Source organism: Desmodus rotundus, chromosome 10 (assembly GCF_022682495.2).
Source record: "Desmodus rotundus isolate HL8 chromosome 10, HLdesRot8A.1, whole genome shotgun sequence".
Classification (NCBI taxonomy): domain Eukaryota; kingdom Metazoa; phylum Chordata; class Mammalia; order Chiroptera; family Phyllostomidae; genus Desmodus; species Desmodus rotundus.
Window position 1 is genome coordinate 46,814,873 of NC_071396.1, and position 23,818 is coordinate 46,838,690.

Sequence of the window (23,818 nt, forward strand, 5' to 3'; positions counted from 1 at the left end):
ACTCAGTAGGTATATACTCAGGACAATTAAACACAGCCTACTCAGAAATGTATACATGAGTGTTCACAGCAAAGTAGCCACGAAGTAGAAACACCCCAAATGCCCACCTTTTGATGAATGGATAAACAAAATGTGATATATCTACAGAATAAAAAGAATAAAGCACTGCTAGGTGCTTCAACATGGGGGAACCTTGAAAGCAATATGCTAAGTGTAAGAAATCAGTCAAAAAGGACCTCGTATTGTGACTCCATTAATATGAAATGTGCAGAATAGGCAAATCCAGAGACAGAAAGACTGGAAGCTGCTTGGAGCTGTGGGAGTTAGCAGGGAAGTGAGGGGTGACTGTTAATCAGAGAGGGTTTTCTTTGGGGGGTGATGAAACGGATCTGGATTTAGGTAGTGCTAATGGTTGTACAGCTCTGAATATGTTAATCGCTAATTATGTCTTCTACAAGGGTGAAGTGTATCTCAATAAAACTTAATTTAAAGAAGGGGAGAAATCTGAACAGTAGAATTTTTGTATGACAGCTAAAGTCAATATTTAATGATTCAAATTATTTGTTGGTTTATTTTCTATAAACATTATAGTGAACCTTAATTATTTGTAATAAAAACAAACAGTACACTGATGCAGACTGAGACCCCTCATAATCCTCCACCACCACCCACGTTTCCTTCCCAGTCGCGTCCTTCTCAGGAAAGGAATTTCATTCCTGAGCAAGAATAGATCTGAATCCTGAGCAGCGCACGGTGTGGCTGCCAGTCAGCATACTTCGGATTCACTTGGTTTTGTAGTTCCACAAGGAGAGGCACTGGCGGGGGCCTTCTTTATGAGAAAGCACCTGCGTTCTGAGTGACAGTCTGCCAGTGGACTATGTTATGTTTATATGTAAAGACATAGTATTCTTGTATGTCATCTGAGTCAACCTTTTTTTTTTTTTTTTTTTTTTTTTTAATGAATGTTTCTTTGGATGGCTTCTAGGGCTAAGCAAGAACATAAAGCAGGATTCTGAATTGCTGTCTTTAACCTAGTAAGCAGAGTGTTTGTACGAACCCTTACTGAGTTCTTACAGCTCAGTAGTTTCTGATTGGGAGGCTGTTTACCTTTCACACAGCAACAGTTAGCTTGTGGTGAATGCCTAAGTCAGGGCTCTGTCGGTCTCTCTGAACGTGTATAGACAGTGCTATTACAGTGGAGGAAGTGGCTTTTATGTGAGTATGGGCATGGTTACTTCTATCAGTCTTGCATACTTGGGACACCTTTAACAAGTAAGTTTTGTTTAAAAAATATTTGTTTCTTCTTTCAGATGTTTTTATACCTATGCCAGAGAACTTATTAGTAAACTTAAATGAAAGTAAAGAGGTAAGGCACGTTTTCCTCTCCGACATGTTAAGTTGCAATATTGAAGGAATATATTTTTGCAATGACATTAGTAAAATGTTGCTTCTTTCTGTGACATCTCTAAGATGTGTAATATTTTATATTTTGCTGTTAATTAAAACTCATCAGAAGAACCGCTCTTGAGTTTGCCCTTGAACTGATTGCTTTTAAGTCTGATGTAGCAAGGTATTTGTAGGAGGGTAGAAGATGAGCCTACTCCATTAAGGAGGAAAACCTGAAGGAAACCTGCCTTGCCAGCCATTTGGGAAATTGGGAGGGTTGCTGAGATAGCTTCTGCTCACTGCATAGAAGCACTTTAGCTAGGCTGCTTTCAGTGCCCTTTGCTTTTCTGATTCACAGAGTGTCATTGGGGTCAGTTCAGAAGAAACTCTTATTACCTGCCTGGAAATTGCCATGACATAATACAGTGAGAGGTGAACAGAATGTGTCTGAAGGGGGGATGTTGTCTACCCTGTACATGCATATATGCCGTAGGGGTAACATTTTAACTAGCAAGTCTATGGTCTCAGCTGTTGGCAATGGTGACTTCGCCATAGTGCGATGTATTTTTTTTCCCATTAACTCTCTTTATTTGTACAACCTAACCTGAATAGGTAGTTGTTTTTCGTTTTGTTTTTCTTTTGTTGTGATTATTACTAGTTGGCAAATTTACTGGATATCTTAGATTTTGTAATAGGGAAGAGTTAAACTCTCTTTGGAACTCAAAAGAATACAGTGTGTAGAGGGGATTGAGAAGGCCATATTTCATGGCATTAAAATAAATCTCTAATCTGTGATGGTTCTTTTAGATACATTTTGGACTTATAGTCTTGCTGGACTACTGCATGTGCAAGAACTATAAGGCCCCAATTTTTGTCTTGCTTGCCAATTGATAATGTTTATTTAAAATAGCTTTCTTGTCATTTGACCAACTTCATTGTTTCCTGTACTGTCTGTACATTCTCTGACCATCATCATGACTCAATGTCTTGTCTATTATATTAGTTTTCGTAAAAAAAATCTTTTACATTGTAACACTCTTGCATTTTCTTGCTTTATTTCACAAGCTTGTCCAAGATTTACTGAAAACTTTGCCACAAATGTTCACCAAGACCCTGGAGACCCAGAGTGCCTTGGGTCCTGCACTTCAGGCTGCCTTTAAGCTGATGTCCCCAACTGGTGGGCGAATGTCTGTCTTTCAAACACAACTCCCAACTCTAGGTGTGGGAGCCCTGAAACCGCGAGAGGAACCCAACCATAGGTCATCTGCTAAGGTTAGAAGGTCATCAAATCTGCGTTAAAATTTATGCTGGCGCTCTGTCTCTTTGACCAAACAGCTTGTTTTTTGTTTATATTTCAGTTGTGGAGAGGAGGGAATATGAGGAAATAGATAAAACATTTCTTTTTTTTATGTAGACTTTTCTATTTCATTACATTATTTTCTACCGTATTCACTCTTGCCTTATTTTTAGATCTTTAGCAGGCCATGAGCAATGCAGCCTGCCTTGGATGAGAAGGGTAGGCTGAGAGAATAAACTTGCTAGGGACCAAGTAGGACCTGGGTGACCACTACAAAGTACTCGTAGGTTGGTATGTTGACCACCATGGATTGCTTTTGAGCACTTCGTGTCTGTACCCTTAGTTTGAGATGTGTATTTCTCAAAAGATTTTGAGAGGCCACATATTATGATGCTTGTGGTGTTGGTCCTGGAGTCAGTCTGCCTCAGCTCTACTGCTTTTTACATGTATGAGCTTGAATAATTACTTAGCTTGTTTGCCCCTCTGTTTCCTTATATTTATAAAGTGAAAATAATGATAGTTTCCACCTATTAATGGTAGTTAAAAGACTAAATAGATATTAACTGTGAATTGTTTAGAACATTTCCAGCATACTAAGAATTTAATAGATTATTGAAATTAGTATAATAGATTTCTTTTTAAAAGTAAATCAAAAGAAAAAGTTCTTAAGCCATATGTTTCTTACTGAAAACCCAAAAATATTCCAAAGCAAAAGGATTTTGTAGAATTCCTAAGGATAATTGTTAACACCTGGGTATGTATAGATAGACATTTAAATTTTATGACAATATAATGATTTAAATTTTTTTCTCTTTTTAATTTATCATTAATAGGAAATTCACTTGACGCCATCCACTGACTTCTATAAGAAATTAGCCTTGGACTGTTCCGGTCAGCAGGTGGCTGTTGACTTATTTCTTCTCAGTGGACAGTTTTCTGATTTGGCTTCTCTGGGTAAGTTTCTCCTAATGATTATTTTTTTCAAGTAAGCGTCAAAATGCTATTTGTACAGTGGTATTCTAAATAGAAGACAAAGTGAAAGAAATTTTATTCCCTTGGGTAAGTAAGTCAATTTAGTCTGATATAAACCCTACATAGTCTTCTACTTTAAGAATTTATGATAGAGAGACTTCTATGCTACTGTTTAAAGAAATGAAATATTCTATTGGACAGTACCTGGGAAAGTTAAAGATTGATTCAAATGCCTGTAGTTACTTTGGTGTGGTAATAGTAGTTAACGGCAGGATTTAAAAGGAGTGTGTTCTCTTCCAGGTTGTATCTCTCGGTATTCAGCAGGCAGTGTCTACTACTATCCCTCTTACCACCATCAGCACAACCCAGTCCAAGTACAGAAGTTGCAGAAGGAGCTACAGAGGTACCTCACTCGGAAGATCGGCTTTGAGGCAGTCATGAGGATTCGATGCACCAAAGGTGGGGTACTATGTTTTGCATTTACATAGGAGAGGAAATTGCTTTTGATACCACCAGTAAATATACATGCTTTTACCTAGTGTTATCTCAAAATTTGCTATTCTAACATATTTTACTCTGATAGAATATGCAATTAGAAATCAGAAGAAATAGCCCTGACAGGTGTGGCTCAGTGGGTTTAGCGCTGGCCTGTGAACCAAAGGGTTCCCGGTCAGGGCACATGCCTGGGTGGCTGGCCAGGACCCTGTTTGGGGGCACACAAGAGGCAGCCACACAATGTTTTAAATAAATAAATAAGTAAATAAGAATAAATGTATTTTTTAAAATGGAATGTTTTGAATGTACTAAAAACCACTGGATTGTACACTTGAAAAGGTGATTTTTACTGTATATGAATTATATCTCAATGAAAAAAGATTATGTCCCCAAAGGAAATAAAACATATTACTGATAGATTTTTATTCTACTTAAACAATTATTTTTTAAATTATGGTCAAACATACATAACATAAGATTTACCATTTAACCATTTTTAAGTATACAGTTGAGTGGCATCGAGTCCATTCTCATAGTTGGGCAACCACTGCCATCCCCATTTCCATCAGTAGGGGAGCTCTTCGCGTGTGCCCTCCTCACCCTGCGCCTGCCACTGACACCGCCTCACAGTGGCGCTTTGCAAGTAGTCTGACAGTTTCAGAATGTCTGTGTCCAGTTCGTTTCTCATCATAAATATTTTGAGGCTGCTAAATGATAACTGTTTTATTATTAAACTAGGAAATTATAATTCTCGATACTTCATTTCTCCACATTTTCAACATGGTCCTGATCTTTTATTCAGATTTTAAAACATTATTGCTTAGTGGAAGGTATGAAGCAATCATTTTTTAAAGTGGAAAGATTATGTGAAGTATGCATTAAAAAATAGATACCAAAAGATAAGGATCTACACATCTGTTAGATAAATGTTGAAATCTATTGGTCAAACCGTGTGCCAAATGAAGTAAGTGGTTTTTATCTATTATTATAATAAAAAGAAAAAAGTGGTTGAGTGAAACAATGGAAAAGAAGACAGACGCAATCTCTTATGTAAGGTATGACACACGTAAGAGGTTGCCACAACTCCAGACAACTCACAGTATCAGTGTCACCCATAACCAATGGATTATCACAGTAGCTTTCTGTTTTCATTTTTTTATATAAGAGCTTTGTTGAGATAAAATTTATATACTAACAATTCACCCATTTGAAGTGTAGAATTCACTGGTTTTAAATATATTTACCATGATATTACCACAGCCTCTTAGAACACTTTCATCATCCCAGATGAAAACCTGTACTGATTAGTAGTCACTTACTTCCCCAATAAACTCCACAGTTCTCAGCAACTACCAGTCTTTCCGTTTCTATGGATTTGCTTCTTCTGGGTATTTCATATGACTTGAGTCATACACTATTGAGTTCCTTTGTGACTGGCTTTTTAAACTTAGCAAAATGTTTTCAAGAATCATGTAGCATGTATGAGTATTTCATTAATTAAAAAAATATATTTTATGTATTTTTATTGCCCAGTGGTATTCCATTGTATAGATATATTACTTCGCTTTGTCCATCCATTCATCAGTTGATGAACATTTGGGTTGTCCCCACTTTTGGGGTATTATGAATAATACCTCTATGAACATTTGTGTGGAGGTTCAGGGACATATTTTCATCTCTCTCGGGCAAATACGTGGGTCATAAGGTAACTGTATGTTTAAGTTTTTGAGGAAGTGTGGAGTGTGGTAGCAGTTGCACCATTTTACATTCCTACTAGCAAATAACAGTACTGATTTCTCCACATTCTTGTCAATACTTGTTATTGTCCTGTACTTTTATTATTATTATTTTTTTAAAGATTTTATTTATTTTTAGAGAGAGGAAAAAGGAGGGAAAAAGACAGGGAGAGAAACATCGATGAGTAGCCTCTCTCATGCCTCGAAGTGGGGACCTAGACCACATCCCAGGCATATGCCCTGATCAGGAATCGAACCAGTAACTCTTTGGTCACAGTTCAGCACTAAATCCACTGAGCCACGCCAGCCAGGGCTGTATTTTTTATTTTAACCATCGTAATGGATTTGATGTGGTATCTCATTTGTGGTGGAGCTTTGTCCAGCAGAGCCCCCTTCCCATCACAGATGAGAATAATTCTTCTAAGACATGATTTGCTTGGGGAGGAAAGGTGGCCAGTCTCTCAAAGGAGAAGGCCCTTGAGCCTGTTCCTCAATGGGCTTTTATCGGGTTAAATTTGTACAGGAATACAGGGTGTATAGGTAAAGCTCATCAATCATCTTCAAGCAGTAATGATCAAACAATAGATAACATCCAAAGAACTCTGAGGGCTTATTTTGAGTCAGGGTCAGGTAGCTAAAGGGCCATAAAACTTTGGGAAACAAACTCATTTTATGCTTGGACCCTTATCATTTAAATTGAGGGCATTCTTAGCAAAGCAGGTTTCACAGGATTTTATGCATTCTTTCTGTAGGCCTGATTGCCTGGGAGGGCCGCACTGCCTCTGGCATTGTTTCAGGCTTAAGTCAGGCAGGGGAAGTAAGGCAGCCAAGAGATTAAGAGACTTCTTGCAGACAGAATGAGGACTCAGGCTATGTCAAAGTGGAGGGGTGAGGGGTGACTCTTTTTTATAGTCTCCCATGTCCTTCCCTGATGGCCCCTTCATGACTGAGCCTGTCTTAGGTCGTGCCTCCCTTGAGGAATCTTACTCATCATTATTTAACCAGTCATTTGCCTGGGGCCAAGCAGGGTGAAGTAAAGGGGGCAGAGGTGGCACCCCTGGTGGCAAGATAAGCTTTGTCACCTTAGTGGCTTATGGTCCCAAGGTCTTTTTACTTGGCCTTAGCCACGGGGGTTACAGTTTCTGAAACTAGCCAGGGCTGTTCCCAACACTCATTGAGGATTTTATTTATATTTCCCTAGTGATGAATGATGTTGAACATCTTTTCCTAGGTTTATTGGTTACTTGTATATCTTCTATGGAGAACTATCTATTCAGATTAATTTACCATTTTAAAATTTGGTTTGTCTTTTTATTACTGAGTTGTAGGAGTTCTTTATATATTTTTAGATAGAAAGCTTCTATCAGATATATGATTTGCAAAATTTTTTTCCATTTGGTAGGTTGACTTTTCACTTTCTTAATGGTACTCTTTGCAGCACAATTGTTTTTAATTTGATGTCCCATCAATTTTTTTTTTGTTTTTGTTACGTTTTTGGTGTTATAGCATTAAACCACTGCTAAATCCAAGACCATGAACATTTTATGCTTATGTTATCTCCTAAGAGCTTTATAGTTATACTTCTTATACTCTAAGTCTTTGATTTACTTCTGGTTAATTTTTTTTAAGAGAGAGAGAGAGGGGAAGAGAGGGAGAAAGAGAAGGAGAGAAACGTCAAAGTGTGGTTGCCTCTCACGTGCCCCAAGCTGGGGACCTGGCCTGCAACCCAGGCTTGTGCCCTGACTGGGAAGAGAACCAGTGACCCCTTGGTTTTCAGGCTGGCATTCAATCCACTGAGCCGCAACAGCCAGGGCTTTTTAAAAAGATTTTATTTATTTATTTTTAGAGAGAAGGAGAGGGAGGGAACGAGAGAGGGAGGGAAATATCCATGTGTAAGAGAAAGGTCAGTTGGTTCCGTCTCACACACCTGCATCCGGGGACCTGGCCCACAACCCAGGCGTGTGCTTGCTTGGGAATTGAACCAGTGACCTTTTGGTTTGCAGGCTGGCACTCAATCCCCTGAGTTGCACCAGTCAGGGCTACTTTGGGTTAATTTTTGTATTTCATTTGAGGTAGGTATTTGACTTCATTCTTTTGTATGTGGATATATAATTCTTGCAGTATCATTTATTAAAAAGGTTATTTTTCCCACATTGAATTGTCTTGTGACCTCTATCCCCTTGTTGAATTCAGTTGATCATAAATGTGAGGGTTTATTTCTGTGTTCTGACTTTTATTCTTTTAATTTATATGCCTGTTCTTACCCAGTTTCAAACTGTCTCGATTATTGTAGCTTTCTAGTAAATTTCAAATTGGGAAGTATGAGTCCTACCAACTTTTAAATTTTTTCCCAGGATTGTTATGGTATTTGGGGTCTCTTGTATTTCCATATTAATTTTAGGCTCAGTTTGTCAATTTCTGCAAAATAGCTAGCTGGGATTTTGATAGGGATTGCATTCAATAAGTAGATCAATTTGGGGAATATTGCCGTCTTAACAGAATTCAGCCTTCCCATCTACAATTGTGGTATGTCTTTCCATTTATCTGTGTCTTCTTTAATTTCTTTCAACAATGTTTCATAGTTTTTGGAGTATAAGTTTTGCATTTCTTTAAGTTTATTCCTAAATATTTTTGATGCTATTGTAAATGGCATTATTTTTAAAATTTCATTGCTACTTTATATAAAGAAAATTAATACTTTGTATACTGATCTCGTATCCTGCAGCCTTGCTGCACTTGTTTAGTTATTTGAATAGTTTTTAGTGTTTATGTTTTAAAGGGCCCATTTGTTGTATTCCATTCATTCAAGATTGATGGACCTCAAAAATGATTTATTTCTATGGTACTGGCTATACATTCCTGGAAATGTATATCCTAAGGGTGCTTTTAAAACTTTTTCTATTTGTAGGACAGAAGCTATTTAACATGTACCTAATTTTGCATAGAGAGCTTGAGAGTAGGCCAGCATACCAACAGTTTGCCTTCTTGCTAGAGTGCTTAATTTAATACATGTTTGTGGTCACTTGCCTGTTAGGTCTTGCCTTTTTTTTTTTTTTTTACATAATCTCATAACAAATGAAATAAGCTCTTGGTAAAGTTTTTAAAAAGGACACAGTACAAAAAGATATAAAACGAAAAATTAAACTAAATCTAGTATGTGCTACCTTGAAGTTTCTCATGTGCCTTTAAAATTTTTCCCATGCATATATAAGCATATATTTTAGCCTTCAAATAAAAGCAATGGGGCCCTGGCCAGTGCGACTTGGTTGGAATGTCATCCTGTGAACCTAAGGCTTGTGGGTTCAATTCCCAGTCAGGGCACATGCCCAGGTTGTGTGTTTGGTCCCTGGTTGAGGCTCACACAAGAAGCAACAGATGGATGTTTCTCTCTATTTCTCTCTCCCTCCCTTCCCCTCTCTCTATGGTCAATACGCATGTCCTCTGGTGAGATAAAAAAATAATAAAAAAGCAATGGGGATTACATCTGGCCTTTTTTAACCATACCTTTCTATTTTTGTACATACTGACCTGTATTCTTCTTTTATTTTCTGATTACTGTTTTAAAGTTGGTTTTAATTTCATAAGCAAAACATGCATCTGTTCTGTTCTTGTTTTAATATATTTTATTGATTATGCTATTACAGTTGTCCCAATTTTTCCCCCTTTGTCCCTTCCTGGTACCTCCCATTCCCTCCTGCAATCCTCCCCTCCTTACTTCATGTCCATGGGTCATACATATAAGTTCTTTGGCTACTCCGTTTTCTATACTGTTCTTAACATCCCCCTCTCTGTTTTGTACCTACCAATTTGTACTTCTTAATCCCTGTACCTTTTCCCGCCATTCTTCCCTTTCCCCCTCCCAACTGATAACCCTCCAAAAGATCTCATATCCATGATTCCGTTTCTGTTCTGCTTGTTTGCCTAGTTTGTTTTTTAGATTCAGTTGTTGGTAGTTGTGAATTTATTGCCATTTTAATGTTCATAGTTTTAATATTCTGTTTCTTAAATAAGTCCCTATAACATTTTATATAATAATGACTTAGTGATGATGAACTCCTTTAGCTTTACCTTTTCTGGGAGGCACTTTATCTGCCCTTCAGTTCTAAATGATAGCTTTGCTGGATCGAGTAATCTAGGTTGTAGTTCCTTGCTTTTCATCACTTTGAATACTTCTTGCCAGTCCCTTCTTGCCTGCCAGGTTTCCTTTGAGAAATCAGCTGACAGTCTTATGGGAACTCCCCTGTAGATAACTAACATTTTTTCTCTTGCTGTTTTTAAGATTCTCTCTTTATCTTTAACCTTTGGCATTTTAATTATCTTGTATTTTGGTGTGGTTGTCTCTGGGACTCTCTGTGCTCCCTGGACTTGTCTATTTCTCTCACCAAATTAGGGAAGCTTTCTTTCTTTGTTTTTTCAAATAAGTTCAATTTCTTGTTCTTCCTCTTCTCCTCCTGGCACCCCTTTGATTCCAGTGTTTGAAGATGTCCCAGGGGCTCCTTAGCCTATACTTGTTTTTTTTTAATTCTATTTTCTTCTTGCTGTTCTGGTTGAATTTTTTGTTCTTTATGTTTCATATCATTGATTTGATTTTGACTTCATCCTCTCTACTGTTGGTTCCCTGTATATTTTTCTTTATTTCTGTTAGTGTAACCTTCATTTCCGCCTGGTTTGTTTTTATTCTGTTGAAATACCCAGTGAGTTCCTTGAGCATCCTAATAATCAGTGTTTTGAACCCTGGTTCTCATAGATTGCTTATTTCCATTTGTTTAGTTCTTTTTCTGGTGTTTTGTTCCATTTGGGCCATATTTCATTGTCTCCTCATTTTTGGCAGCCTCCCTGTGTTTGTTTCTGTGTATTAGGTAGAGCTGCTTTGACTCCTTATCTTAGTAGCGTGGCCTATTGTAGAAATACACACCAGTAAGTTGGATGAGGTGGAGCCTTAGGGAATCGCCAGGGTGGGGCAACCTGTGTCACCGCTCTGTGGGTCCATGGGAGAGGGCTCACAGAGGGGACAGTGCTGCTGCCTAGCCTCTGAAGTCTTACCCAGGAGAAAGACATCTCCCAGCTCTCTCCCTGATGCCAGTCACTTCAGTTTCTCCCCATATGCTTCTGGTGCCCTTCCAGCTGCTGCCTTGGTGCTGAAGCCAAGGCAGTGACTCTGCATAAGTCTTAAGTCTATCGTGGGCCATTTAAGAGGAGACTCCTGAGAATCCCGCAGTTTCTTCTGCCACCCTAACCCCCACAGGTTTTTACAGCTAGAAGTTATGGGAACTTAACCTGCCTGGCGCTGGAATCCCAGGCTGGGTGCTCTGGTGTGGGACTGGGATATCCCTGTCCCTCTCAATTTTTACGTACCATATGTGGGTGTGTGACTGCACGTTCCACCTCTTGGCCCCTCCTACCCATCTGGATGAATGTGGCTTCTTTAATTCCTTGGTTGTCAGACTTCCATACAGCTTGATATTCTGGTGATTCTGGGTGATGTTTGTTTTGTAGTCTAATTGTAATTTTTGCTGTGGTTGTGTGAGGATGCAAGATATGCTTCCCCATTCCTCCATCTTGCGCATCTGTTTTTGTACAAAGTAATAACTTCCTTTTGTAGAGTAATAATAATGTCATTGATAAAGCTGAAGTCCTCTTGCGTTAGCTTGTGTGTGTACGTACTATCACTTTTTTTTGAGATGATTGTGTGGCTTTTTTCCTTTGTTTTGTTAATGTTTTGCATTACATTTATCATTTTTTCTTTTTTTAATTGTATTTTATTGTTTATGCTATTACAGTTGTCCCAATTTTTTCCCCTTTGTCTCCCTCCACTCAGCACCCCCCTCACACCTCTCCCTCAGGCAATCCCCACACCATTGTCCATGTCTGTAGGTCATGCATATATTTTCTGTTGCTACTCTGTTCCCTGTGCTGTACTTTACATCCCCGTGACTGTTCCCTGACTACCAATTTATCCTTAATCCCTTCATCTCTATCGCCTATTCCCCCAGCCCCCTCCCATCTGGCAGCCATCACAATATATCTATAATTCTGTTTCTCTTCTGCTTGTTTGTTTATCTTGTTTTCTAGATTCAATTGTTGATAAACATGTATTTGTTGCCATTTTATTGTTCATATTTTTGATGATCTTCTTAAAGAGGATCCTTTAAAATTTCATATAATGCTGGTTTTGTGGTGATGTATTCCTTTGGCTTTTTCTTGTCTGGGAAGCTCTTTCTCTGCCCTTTGATTCTAAATGATAGCTTAGCTGGGGAGAGCAATCTTGGCTGTAGGTCCCTGCTTTTCATGACTTTGAATATTTCTTGCCAATCTCTTCTAGCCTATAAAGTTTCTTTTGAGAAACCAGCTGACAGTCTTAGGGGAGCTCCCTTATAGGTAACTAACTGTTTTTTTTCTTGCTGCTTTTAAGATTCTCTCCTTGTTTTTAACCTTGGCATTTTAATAATGATGTGTCTTGAGGTGGGCCTCTTTGGGTTCATCTTGTTTGGGAGACTCTGGGCACATGCCTGCCACTGGAAACAGCTCTGCTGGGCCTCAAAGTTGGGTGGAACAGGGCCTCGGGGAATCACCAGCATGAGGCACACAGTGTGAGCCAGTTTGGTGGAATCTCAGATATGGTGCCCACCCACCAACTCTGTGGCTCTGTGGTGGCAGGGCTCAGAAAAGGAACAGTGGCCTCTGCCACCACGAGAAAGCTGCCCCCCAACTCTCGCTCTGATGCTGGACCGTTCAGTTCCCTCCCCATGTGTCTCTGATGCCTTTCAATCTGCTGCCCTAGCACTGGAGCGCAGAGAGAATGGGTCTAAGTAAGTCTGTGCGTGGGCCCTTTAAGAGGAACTGCCTTTGACAGAAGTTTCTATCTTCCAGAGCCCCATTCCCCCTTAGTTTTTACAGCCAGAAGTTACGTAGACTTGTATTCCTGATACTGGAACCCTGGGCTGGGGGGCTGGTGTGGGGCTGGGACCTCTTGCTCCTGAGATATCACTCCCGATTTTTATGTGACATTGTTCATGATTTCAGCAAATCTTGAAGATCCATTAATACTTGTTTATATAGATTTCTTTCATTTTGTTAAATTTCTACTAGTATTCAGTAGAATGTACGAATCACAGTTTAATACTTCTGATTGGCACTGAGGATATTTCTGATTTTTCATTATAACATCAAAATAGTACTGCTTAATTTTTAAAAAATGTATAATTTGGCACTGGAATGAGTGTATCTTTAGGATAAATTCTTAGGTATGGGATTACTAGGGTTAAAGTAAGTATTCATTTAGAATTTTGGTAGATATTGCCAACTTATCCTTCAAAAAAGTTTTTTGAAAATTTGAATCCTCACTTTCATTTAAGAAGATATCTCTTACTCTTCCCTCACCCTCACTAAATACTGTGTATTCCTAATGCCATTGTGCTCCCAATTCCAATGTGTGGGTTGCTTTTTCCCGTACCACCAAGCAAGTACCTCAGTTTTGACACTGTCTACCTGGAAATAGCATCAGATCCCACAGGTGAAGGCCCCTGAACTCCCTCACCCAACTACACACATACACTGCAGAAGCTAACTTTGAGTCCAGGTTGTTGCCTGTGCTTCTGATTGTCTGGTAATAGATTGGAAGTTCCAATGAACCCTTACTTGGGTTCCATTAATTTGCTAGAAAATTATTGGCTATTGGTGATTGATTCAAGCTCCAGCCACTTTACCCTCCCTTGGATGTGTGTTGAGCAAAGGGGGTCCGATGAAAGTCCCCACCCTCTAATCACAGAGTGGGCTCCTCTGGCAACCAGCCCCCCCCCCCCACCTTAGATGACCTAGGTGCTTTCTAAACGTCACTTCATTAACATAGTAAAAAACACCTTTAGGACTCTCATTACTTGGGAAATTCTAAGGGTTTTAGGAGCTCTGTGCCAGAAATGGGCAAAGACCAAATACATATTTCTTATTATAAATCACAACATCACATCTAAACTTTTTTTATTTACTGTCTGCCAGTTTGATAAGTGGCAAGGGTAAAATGTAAATATCCATGTGTAGGTGTATATAAATCATTTTGATATATTTCTTTCCTCTAGGTCTTTCCATTCACACTTTCCACGGGAACTTCTTTGTTCGGTCAACAGACTTACTGTCTTTGCCCAACGTAAACCCCGATGCTGGGTATGCGGTGCAGATGTCCGTGGAGGAGAGCCTCACCGACACGCAGCTGGTTTCCTTTCAGTCGGCGCTCCTGTACACGTCCAGCAAAGGTGCGTTGTTAGGCTTTTCTCTGTAGCAAAAACACCTAACCTGAGATCTACCTTCTTAACAAGTTTTAAGTATACAGTCCAGCCTTGTTCACTGGAGAACAATGTCACAACAGAGGTACGTTTTTTGATTCGGTCATGTACTCTGTGGCTTGTGGTAAACTCTCTCTTCTTTGGGGGTAATAGTATGTTATATAGTGATATTAAGTACAGAGAAATATAAAGCAGGTTAATGTGTTTTGTCCTAAAAATGATGTGAAGGCTGGCTAAATTTAATTTTTTATTTTAAAGATTTACCACTCTCACCTACTGTTTTACCGCCTTAAAGTTTCAGGAGTGTTTTTGTGCTATGTCTACTTACATTTATATCCCCTCTAAAATCAAAACAGCTCACCATAAATATGAAAGATAGATTTCTGTCTCTCGGGACCATTTTTATATGACAGAAGGAGAACATCCCAGTCCCTTTTCTGCCTATTGATTATCCAGAATTTATGGAGAACTTAGACAACGCTTCTCATGCTTTCGTAGTCAGCCTCTCTCCCATCCCCAACTCCCGGCAACCACTGATCAGTTTCCTGACCCCACAGTTTGGTCTTTGCAAGAATGTCGTACAAATGGAGTCACACAGCAGGCATTCTGTTGTACCTGGCTTCTTTCACTCAGCTGAGCACATCCAAGGTTCATCTGTGTTACTCCCCAACTAGTAGTTTGTTGCTTTTTATTCCTAAGGGGTGTTCCATTGCACCCAGTTTGTTTGTTCACTTTCCAGTTGAGGTCCATGTGCGATGTTTCCAGTTTTGGGCAATTTCAAGTGTAGTCCCTCTTAACATATATGTATAGATCTTGTGTGAGCGTAAGTTTTTATTTCACTTGGCCTAAAAGCTAGGAGCCAGATTGCTGGGTTGTATGTCAAGTATATGTTTAACTTCTTGACAACCTGCCAAACTGATTCCAAAGTGGCTGCACCATTTTGCATTCCCACCAGCAGCATATGAGAGTTCCAGCTGCTCGGCATCCTCACCAGGATTTGCTCTTTTCAGTGTTTAGTTTTTGGTTTTTTTTTTCATTTGAGGTTTTTGTTTTTAATCATTTTAATAAGGTATAGGTATCTCCTTTGGTTTTATTTTGTGTTTCCCTAATGACTACTGTTGGGTATCTTTTCATATACGTACTGTTAGAAGCTTAGGTTGTTTTATGATTATAATTTATATGCATGTACACAGATCTGTCGTTTGTAATAATTTCCCTAAGATGCACTCCTAGGATTGGAAATGCAGAGTGTAGGGATGAACTGTCTAAAAAAATCTTGGTATTATCTGATTGCTATTGAGAAAGCTTTTAGTAATTTGTAGCCCCCTCAAGTGCCCGTTTCATTTTAGCCTTTACCTAGAATAGAAGCTCTAAACAGTGTTACCCTCTTATGCAGACATTTCTTCTCTTTAAAAGTAATTTATATGAGTTTTTCATATGTATATTTTCCTTAGTCTTAGGTTATAATTTTCTTCTCTAAGTTTTTGTTCTTTTCTCTGGTGTTCGAGGTCTTGCTTATCAGAAATTTTTAAAGGTTGACATAATGTTTTATATTTGATGATTGTCAAAAGTGTTTCATTTTTGTTTCTTGTATTCACTGATTTTTGTTGCAGTTAAATTATCAAAGAGAAAGTATTATGGCTATTAGTCAATTATTAATTTTTTCTTTGGTGATTAAAGAGAAAAGTATAAGATTTATTTCTGGACTTTGAATATCAAAACACAGACTCAAGTCTTGGCCAGGTAGCTCAGTTAATTAGAGCATTGCCCCGATAAGCCAAGGTTGCAGGTTCGATCCCTGGTCAAGGAGCATACAAGACTCAACCAATAAATGCATAAGTAAGTGGAACAGCAAATTGGTATCTCTCTCTCTCTCCCCCTCTGAAATCAATAAATTAAAAAAAAAAAAAAAGATTCAAGGCCCTGGATCATTATTTCAGTTGATTAAAGCATCGTCCTGATAACTCCAAGGTTGCGGGTTCAATCCCCAGTCAGGGCACATGCAAGAATCTATAAATGGCCCTGCCTGGTATGGCTCAGTGGTTGAGTGTTGGCCTGCAAATCAGAGGGTCACCAGTTTGATTCCCAGTCAGGGCACATGCCTGGGTTGCTAGCCAGGTCCCCAGTGGGGCAAGATGCAACCACACATTGATGTTTCTCTCCTGCTCTTTCTTCTTCCCTTCCCCTCTCTCTGAAAATAAATAAATAAAATATTTTTTAAAAAAGAATCTACCAATGAATGCATAAATTAAGTGGAACAACAAATTGATATTTCTCTCTCTCTCTAAAAGTAAATAGAACAACAACCAAAAAAGACACAGATTCAAGAGCACATTTTGGAGTAGGGTTGTCATATATATATTTGCACGCCTGTGTGTGTATGTAGATATACACACACTCAATTTTTATTACAAAGTAGATGAATTAACAAAAAAATTTCAGAAAAGATTTTTTTAAAGCTAGCATGTTACCATCATTTGAATACCATTTCTGTTGTCTTTTCAGCAATACATTGAACAAAAAGAATTTCCTAGTAAAAAATAAATCAAACTTTAGTTTTCACATTAAAGTTTTGATACCATCTATACTGACTATCCCTATTTGGTTTTGAATCGAAAAGAAATGACTTTAATATAAACTTTTTAAATATAGTTGTCTCTTACTATCATTTTTGTGCCTTCCCAAAGGTGAAAGGAGGATTCGTGTTCATACTTTGTGTCTGCCAGTAGTTTCAACTCTGAACGAAGTCTTTCTTGGAGCTGATGTTCAAGCAATTTCAGGGCTATTGGCCAATATGGGTAAGAACTGTTATCACCTACTGTAAATATTTTGCAGGTAATAACATTGGAAAAATCCACATGGTTTGTCTTCATTTAAGTAATTAGCTTGAAGGGTTTCAGTGTTTCGGATCCCATGTATACCTGTTAAATAACTATTTGAATAAAGGATCTGCTGCAGATAGCCTTATCTTTTAAATTCAAACAGCTTTATTGAGATATAACTTATATACTTTATCACTGAACCCACTTTAAGTGTACAAATCCATTGTTTTTAGGATGATTACAGAGTTGTGTGGCTATCACCTCAGTCTAAGTTAAAAATATTTGTCACCCCCAAAAGAACCTCATGTCCATTGACAGCCCACTTCCTCCTCCTTCCCCCATTGGCCGTAGGCAACACCAAACTGCTTTCTGCCTCATAATCTGTCTGCTGTGGACTTGAAGTAACCATTTTTTACATCATGTTTGGTATTAGTAGCCAGTAGCTTTTTAATGAGCTCTGTAACTGAGGTCACAGAGACGGTGCCCTGTGACAGTCACCAGACTGGAGCCGTGGGACCTGGGCTGCACACCCGCCAGTGTCGCACGTAAGTGCGAGGCCGTGGCCAGACCCTGTGGGCCAGCAGAAAATTCGTTCATGTCTTCACAGCGGTTGCCTTCCTGCCTTTTTTTTGGTCCCTTTCTCAAACACATAGAGCTTAACATCATTTTAGTTCTTACTCTTTTTCTCCTTCAGGCAAGTCAGTGAGTACATTTGCTTCAAACTTAAATCTGCCTATAATTGGGATATTTACCCTTTTTTTTTTTCATTTCTTACTGGGAAAATTTTTCTTTAATGGAGCCTGGTAAAGGGTCCAAACCCATGTTAGTATTCTCATATATTGTTAAAAGTTAAAGATTATGACTGAAGAAATTTGAGAGTCACTGTGTTTATTTTTTAACTAGTACTTTTTGGTAACAGTATTATCATTATAAGTAATTTTATTATTACCACCAACAACTATAATATATTATCAGACAGTATTATGGATTTTTTAAAAAATCTTCATAACAGTTTTCTTCACTGTTACTAAATTTGGTTGATTCCAAGATGCACATTTTTCACGTTTTATCAAAATCAGCTTGTCTTAAATGGATGAAGCCTTAGAGTTACTGTTGAGCAGGTAGCAGTGGTCTTCATTCTTCTGGCCTATGCACAAATTTGGTCATAGCAGTTAATAACATCACTTCCTGGGTGTATTTTTGGTACCACATGAATTGAGTTTAGTAGTAGTTTAAGAGGCTTTCAAAACAAGAGCAGTGTTCTTAGTGTTGAACAACTTTTGAGTGTGCAGAATGCACGTATACAGAATAGCATGACAGATGATGAACATAACTAATCCTTGAAGAGTTCTTTCAGTAGATGTAAGAAAAATTCTCTGTATTAAAAAAGCATGTATGTTTAGTCCTGGCTGGTGGGTCAGTTGGTTGGAGCATTGTCCCGGCATGCCAAGGGCGTGGTTTGGATCCTGGGTCAGGGCGCATACAAGAATGAATGAATGAACGCATGGGGAAGTGGGACAACGAGTTGATATTGCTCTGTCTCTCAAAATGATAATAAGAAGAATAAGAAGAAGTAAAAAATAAAAACACAAGTGTATTTAATTGCGGAGTTTTTCTTTCTCAGTGGTATGTAAAATAAAAGAGTGGACTACAATTAATAACATCTTAGATTCTATGAAATGCAGTTTTCCTACTTACAAGACAACTGAGGCTTATGAAGGTTAAGTTGCTTGCCAAAGTGTCATACAGCTAGGAAATAGCAGAGCGGCTTTTCAGCAGACGTTGGCTGGATTCGCCAAAGTATCTGCTTTTAACTGCTACGTTTGGCTCCTTGCACACATGATAAATTTGAGAGAGAATGTGTATAATTTAAAGCTGATTTTTTCTGTTCTGTAGGGGAGTTAAACTTCTATTTTATTTTTCTTTTGTCCCTGCCCCTGCCTCCACTAGCCGTGGACAGGTCTGTGACTGCCAGTCTGAGTGACGCGCGGGATGCCCTAGTGAACGCCGTCATCGACTCTCTCTCCGCTTACCGTTCTTCCGTCCTGAGCAGCCACCAGCCCGGGCTCATGGTTCCCTTTTCTTTGCGGCTTTTTCCACTGTTTGTGTTGGCTCTTCTTAAACAGGTAAGAAAATCAAAACCAGAAATTAATGCAATGAAAATGTCAAAAGACAAAATATTTATCCTCTGAACCCCATAAACATTGTACATACAACTTTTTGCCAGCCAAGTTTTCTGAGGGCGAGGACCATAACACTTATTAACACCTGACATACCACGTTTTGTTTATCACTTACTTCTCCTTTACTAGGATTTTTGTCCGTGAGCAAAGGATTTTTATCTTTTCCTTCATCACTTTGTCCCAGCACCTAGAACACTTCCTAGTACATGGTAGGCACTAGGTAAACATTTTTTGAATGAATAAATGAAACTTCCCTCCTTCCATTTTCCGTAGTACTCTTTCTTCTTTGTTAGTGACTATCCACATACCAATTTAAAATACCTTAAGAGCCTTTTAAAGTCTCCCTTTATTCATAGTTAATGTACTTGTTTTGAGGCATAATCTCATTACACTATCTCTCTACCTCTTTTTATTCCTTTCCATCACTAGGAATGCTTAAAACCTTATCTCAGAACTTCATTATTGTCTGCCCTGCCTGGTGTGGCTGAGTGGGTTGGACACCATTCCGAAAACTGAAAGGCTGTGATTTGACTCCCACTCAGGGTACATGCCTGGGTTATGGACCAGGTCCCCAGGTGTGGGCGTGCGAGAGGCAACAGATCAACGTTTCTCCCGCATGTCTTTCTCTCTCTCTCCCTCTCTTTCTCCTTCTCTTCCCTTTTCTCTAAAAAACAAATAAAATCTTTAACAAAAGAAAACTTCATTATTTTCCATGAAGCTAATATATCAATTAAAACTTACAATTACCTGTTAAACTATTCTGATACATAATTGTCCTTATGTGTATTATTCTTCCTGGTTGATACGTAAACTTTGTACATTGTTTAATTTCGCTAACTGTGGGAGAAACAAGGATAGTTAGCCACCATCGATCTTCACCCTGCATTTATAGGCCACTTAGATGTTGGGTTCCTCATATATGTATTTACGTTATTTTATTTTTTCATGGGTGTATTTCGTCTGTCACCTGTAGTGTAACAGTATCCTTCCTGTGGTGTTTGTTTTTATGTCACTGTCACTACATGGTAGATGGAGTATTTAGATCTGTTTCACTGATTAGGAAGCAACACCAGTGAGATCAAATGACTGCCGTGTTAGGTAATTAATTTCCCAAGACTTTCAGGTGGGGATAGAGCTACAGTTTAGTGCCTGTGTGCGGCTTCTTAAAAGATATATTTCAAAGAATGATTAACAGCAAACTTGCTGATTTTGTCTGAAGATATTTTTTTTAATAACTGATATTTGCAAAGTTTTACAAGTATTTTTTAAATACCTTTTTTTGGGGGGGTGGTTTCCTGTTACAGAAATCGTTCCAGACGGGGACAGATGCGCGTCTGGATGAACGCAGTTTTGCTATGTGTCAGGTGAAGAACCAGCCCTTGGTTTACCTCATGCTCACAGCTCACCCCAGTCTGTACCGAGTTGACAACCTTTCAGACGAGGTAAGACCATTGTGGTTTTAGTGGCCTTTACTGGAAGGTTTACGAACCTAATTATATTCAGTCCAATGTGGAAATGAGCCAAGTGTTTTTAAGCTTTTTACTTTATTCCTTTACTAGGTCTATGAAAAGAAATTTTGGTTTTGGGACACTTCTGAAAATGGTGAAAATTTATTTACCTCTAGGGCAGATCTGATAGATAGAGAGATTGTCAGATTGACCAGAGCGACCTAGGGCTCCTTTCTTTAAACAGATCGATCTGGAGGAGCATCCTGAGAATCCAAGTGCGTCCAGACCCTCTAGATCCACGTTCAATGTAACCGTGTTCTTAAATTACAGAACAAAATACTTACCTAAGTTGTCATGTTATTTGTCCTCAATAGCAAATTGACCTGAGTTAAAATCCCAAGCACTGAAATGTTAAGTCATAATCTTTCTTTCTAAAACTGTGATCAAATTAGGATGTTGCAAGTAATATTTTGGTTAAAACCTTTCAAAATTTAAAGAATTTAAGATATCTTGCATATAGAAGGGAAAAATTGCCTATGAAACTTGTGGTAACTTTTAGCAAATGAGAACTGTTGAAAACACTATTAGTTTGTATTACAGAAATAATAACTCGAGATTAATCCTGTGTTTGACAAATTCAAATTGTTGGGCCTATGTTTTTTCACATTAAAATGGCAAATTAACATAAAAATATAAACGCGATATATTGTGTGTAACATGGAAGCCACCAGCAGCAAGGAGGAGAAGAACACTCAGCAGCGGCATTCGGAGACAAGCACTACTGGCATGTCTGTGTGTGTGTGTGTGTGTGTGTGTGTGTGTGTGTGTGTGTGTGTGTGTGTGTGTGTGTGAGGACGCGCACTTGGGGAGGAAAGTGGGCCGGGCGCGCAGGGTCCAGCTAGTCTCAGGGTTAGCTGCGACTCAGCTCTCTCGGTGTTGCCTCATTCTTTCAGATCAGTCTTCTCTTCAAGACTAGGAAACAGCCACTGATGTCTGCCCTTCTTTACCGGCAGAGACAGCAAAGGCTCTTTTCTTAGTTCCCATTAGAAAACCTCTAGCGGGAATTTCTGGTGGGCCATATTTGATTTACAGTCTCTCCTGCTCCCCACACGTCCTGCACCAGAGGTCTTACGAATAAATAGTTATGAATATTTAAAGGTGTGTGTGTTTTCAGATAACAGTACTGTGCTCAGTTATAAATGAGAAACTTCCATTTCTGGCCTTAATAAATAATAAACTATTAAACTCTTGTTTGTATCACGCTCTTATCCTCCTGCAGGGTGAGCACGTAACCAGGCCATGCCATCAGCCATGATTATTAACTAAATTCCAGGCTTTATGTGAATCTCACTAATTCATTTATCTGTTCAGGATATGTGGATATCAATTGCATTTATTATATTAATTTTTAAAATAATATAAGACCAGAAGTCGTCATATTGGCTTTTTTGGGGTTTCACGGTGGCTTTGTTTCAATAAGTGATAAGTATTCTTCTTCACCTTTTTTTATATTTAAGTATGAATAATTGTGTAAACATTTTTTGGTTAATTGTGACTCCATATTACCCGTATCTAAAAGCTTTTAATCTTTTGTTTCATTCCTCAGGGAGCACTGAACATCAATGATCGAACTATACCTCAGCCCCCTATTCTTCAGCTTTCAGTGGAGAAGCTGAGCAGGGACGGAGCTTTTCTCATGGACGCCGGCTCTGTGAGTAACCTGTCTGATTCTGACCCTTCGGTCTGCACTCTGCCGTACCTTCATTACCCTCAATATCTCTTCCTGAACAGAATGTATGCTGTTTAGTCTATACATTCTTCTATTAGCCACCTCCTCCCTCCATAGCCTGCTTTCATACCAAGCATAAAATGTCTCGTCTTGGTAAATATTAATTAGTTCAGGTGAAGACTCTACATTATCACTGAACTTATTAATCATTTTGATCTTTTAAAACATTATCAGTGGGAAAGGTGAGTCAACAACTCACTCTTAATCTACGTCTCAAAATGATTTTCCTCCTGTCCCCAGGTGCTGATGCTTTGGGTTGGAAAAAACTGTGGACAGAATTTTCTCAGCCAAGTTCTAGGAGTTCAAAGCTATGCATTAATTCCACATACTATGGTAAGACTGTCTTAGAGTGATTGTAATGCACTTAAAGGGCATTTCAAATGTGGCAAAAAACTTGAATAGCCCATTTTGAAATCATAGCATAGTACCAAAAGTTTTTCCAAAAAAGAAAATCTTCCCACAGATTCTCTTTGCATTGAAAGTACTCATTTTATGTTTTAAATGCATTTTATAGGTTACTTTGATCATTGAGTTACCTTTTTTCAATTTAAAAAAAATTTTCAGTTATAGTTGACATACAGTATTATATTAGTTTTGCGTGTACAACACAGTGATTAGAAATTTGTATGATTTATGAAGTGATCATCCTGATGACTTATGTGTTCTTGTGTGTCTGGTGGTATACTGTTTCTTCAGAGGAAGTGATGGATTTCGTTGATGGAAAAAAGAAAAAAAAGAAAGAGCTTGCTGCCATTAGCATTAGAGTCATGGTTTTTTTTTGTCGTGCGTGTTTTGGGCACGAGATTTCATTGTTCTTTGGCAGGGCTCTTTTAACTGCTGCTTTGGAGTGAGAACGAAGATAGTTGCCACATAAGCAAATGACTTGTGATCAGTGTCAGTTGGATTACTATTGATTATTGAAGAAAGTAATACGGACTCTATCACTAGCTCTGTGACCTTGGACAAGTAACTAACAGTCTCTTTTGTACATTAAGAATGTTGTTGCTTAGAGAAGAGTAATTGAAATAATCCATGAGAAGTCATTTGTTCAATTATATTGCATTTGGATAGTTTTAAATTGAAAAGTGAGAATTAATTATCACATGGTTTTATTTAGTGTTGCATGTTTTTAGTTCCTATCAGTTTGTCAGCAACTTTGGAGTATGTGTTTTATGTCAGCATTTTTTCATATTTATGGGTTTAACTCCATTCATAGAAGGCATTAGGAGATTCTTGTACTTAAAAAAATGTGAGCCCTTGGCCCGATAGCTCAGGTGGTTAGAGCATCATCCTGATACACCAAGGTTGTGGGTTCGATCCCCAGTCAGGCCACATACAAGAAACAAGCAATGAATGCAGAAATAAGTGGGACAATAAGTCGATGTTTCTCTCTCAAATCAGTAAATTTTTA

General features: G+C 38.5%; 1 protein-coding gene across 1 annotated transcript in view; it reads left to right on the top strand.

Moving 5' to 3' along the window:
* The window catches only part of SEC24A (SEC24 homolog A, COPII coat complex component), a 64,138-nt gene that overhangs the window by 35,740 nt on the left and 4,580 nt on the right, over positions 1-23,818 (top strand). The window contains exons 12-21 of the mRNA XM_024575331.4: positions 1,311-1,366; positions 2,452-2,658; positions 3,517-3,637; positions 3,956-4,114; positions 13,962-14,135; positions 16,853-16,963; positions 18,938-19,113; positions 20,475-20,612; positions 22,225-22,329; positions 22,648-22,740. Of these exons, the coding sequence (XP_024431099.2) occupies positions 1,311-1,366; positions 2,452-2,658; positions 3,517-3,637; positions 3,956-4,114; positions 13,962-14,135; positions 16,853-16,963; positions 18,938-19,113; positions 20,475-20,612; positions 22,225-22,329; positions 22,648-22,740 (1,340 nt within the window). The remainder of the gene's footprint in view (positions 1-1,310; positions 1,367-2,451; positions 2,659-3,516; positions 3,638-3,955; positions 4,115-13,961; positions 14,136-16,852; positions 16,964-18,937; positions 19,114-20,474; positions 20,613-22,224; positions 22,330-22,647; positions 22,741-23,818) is intronic.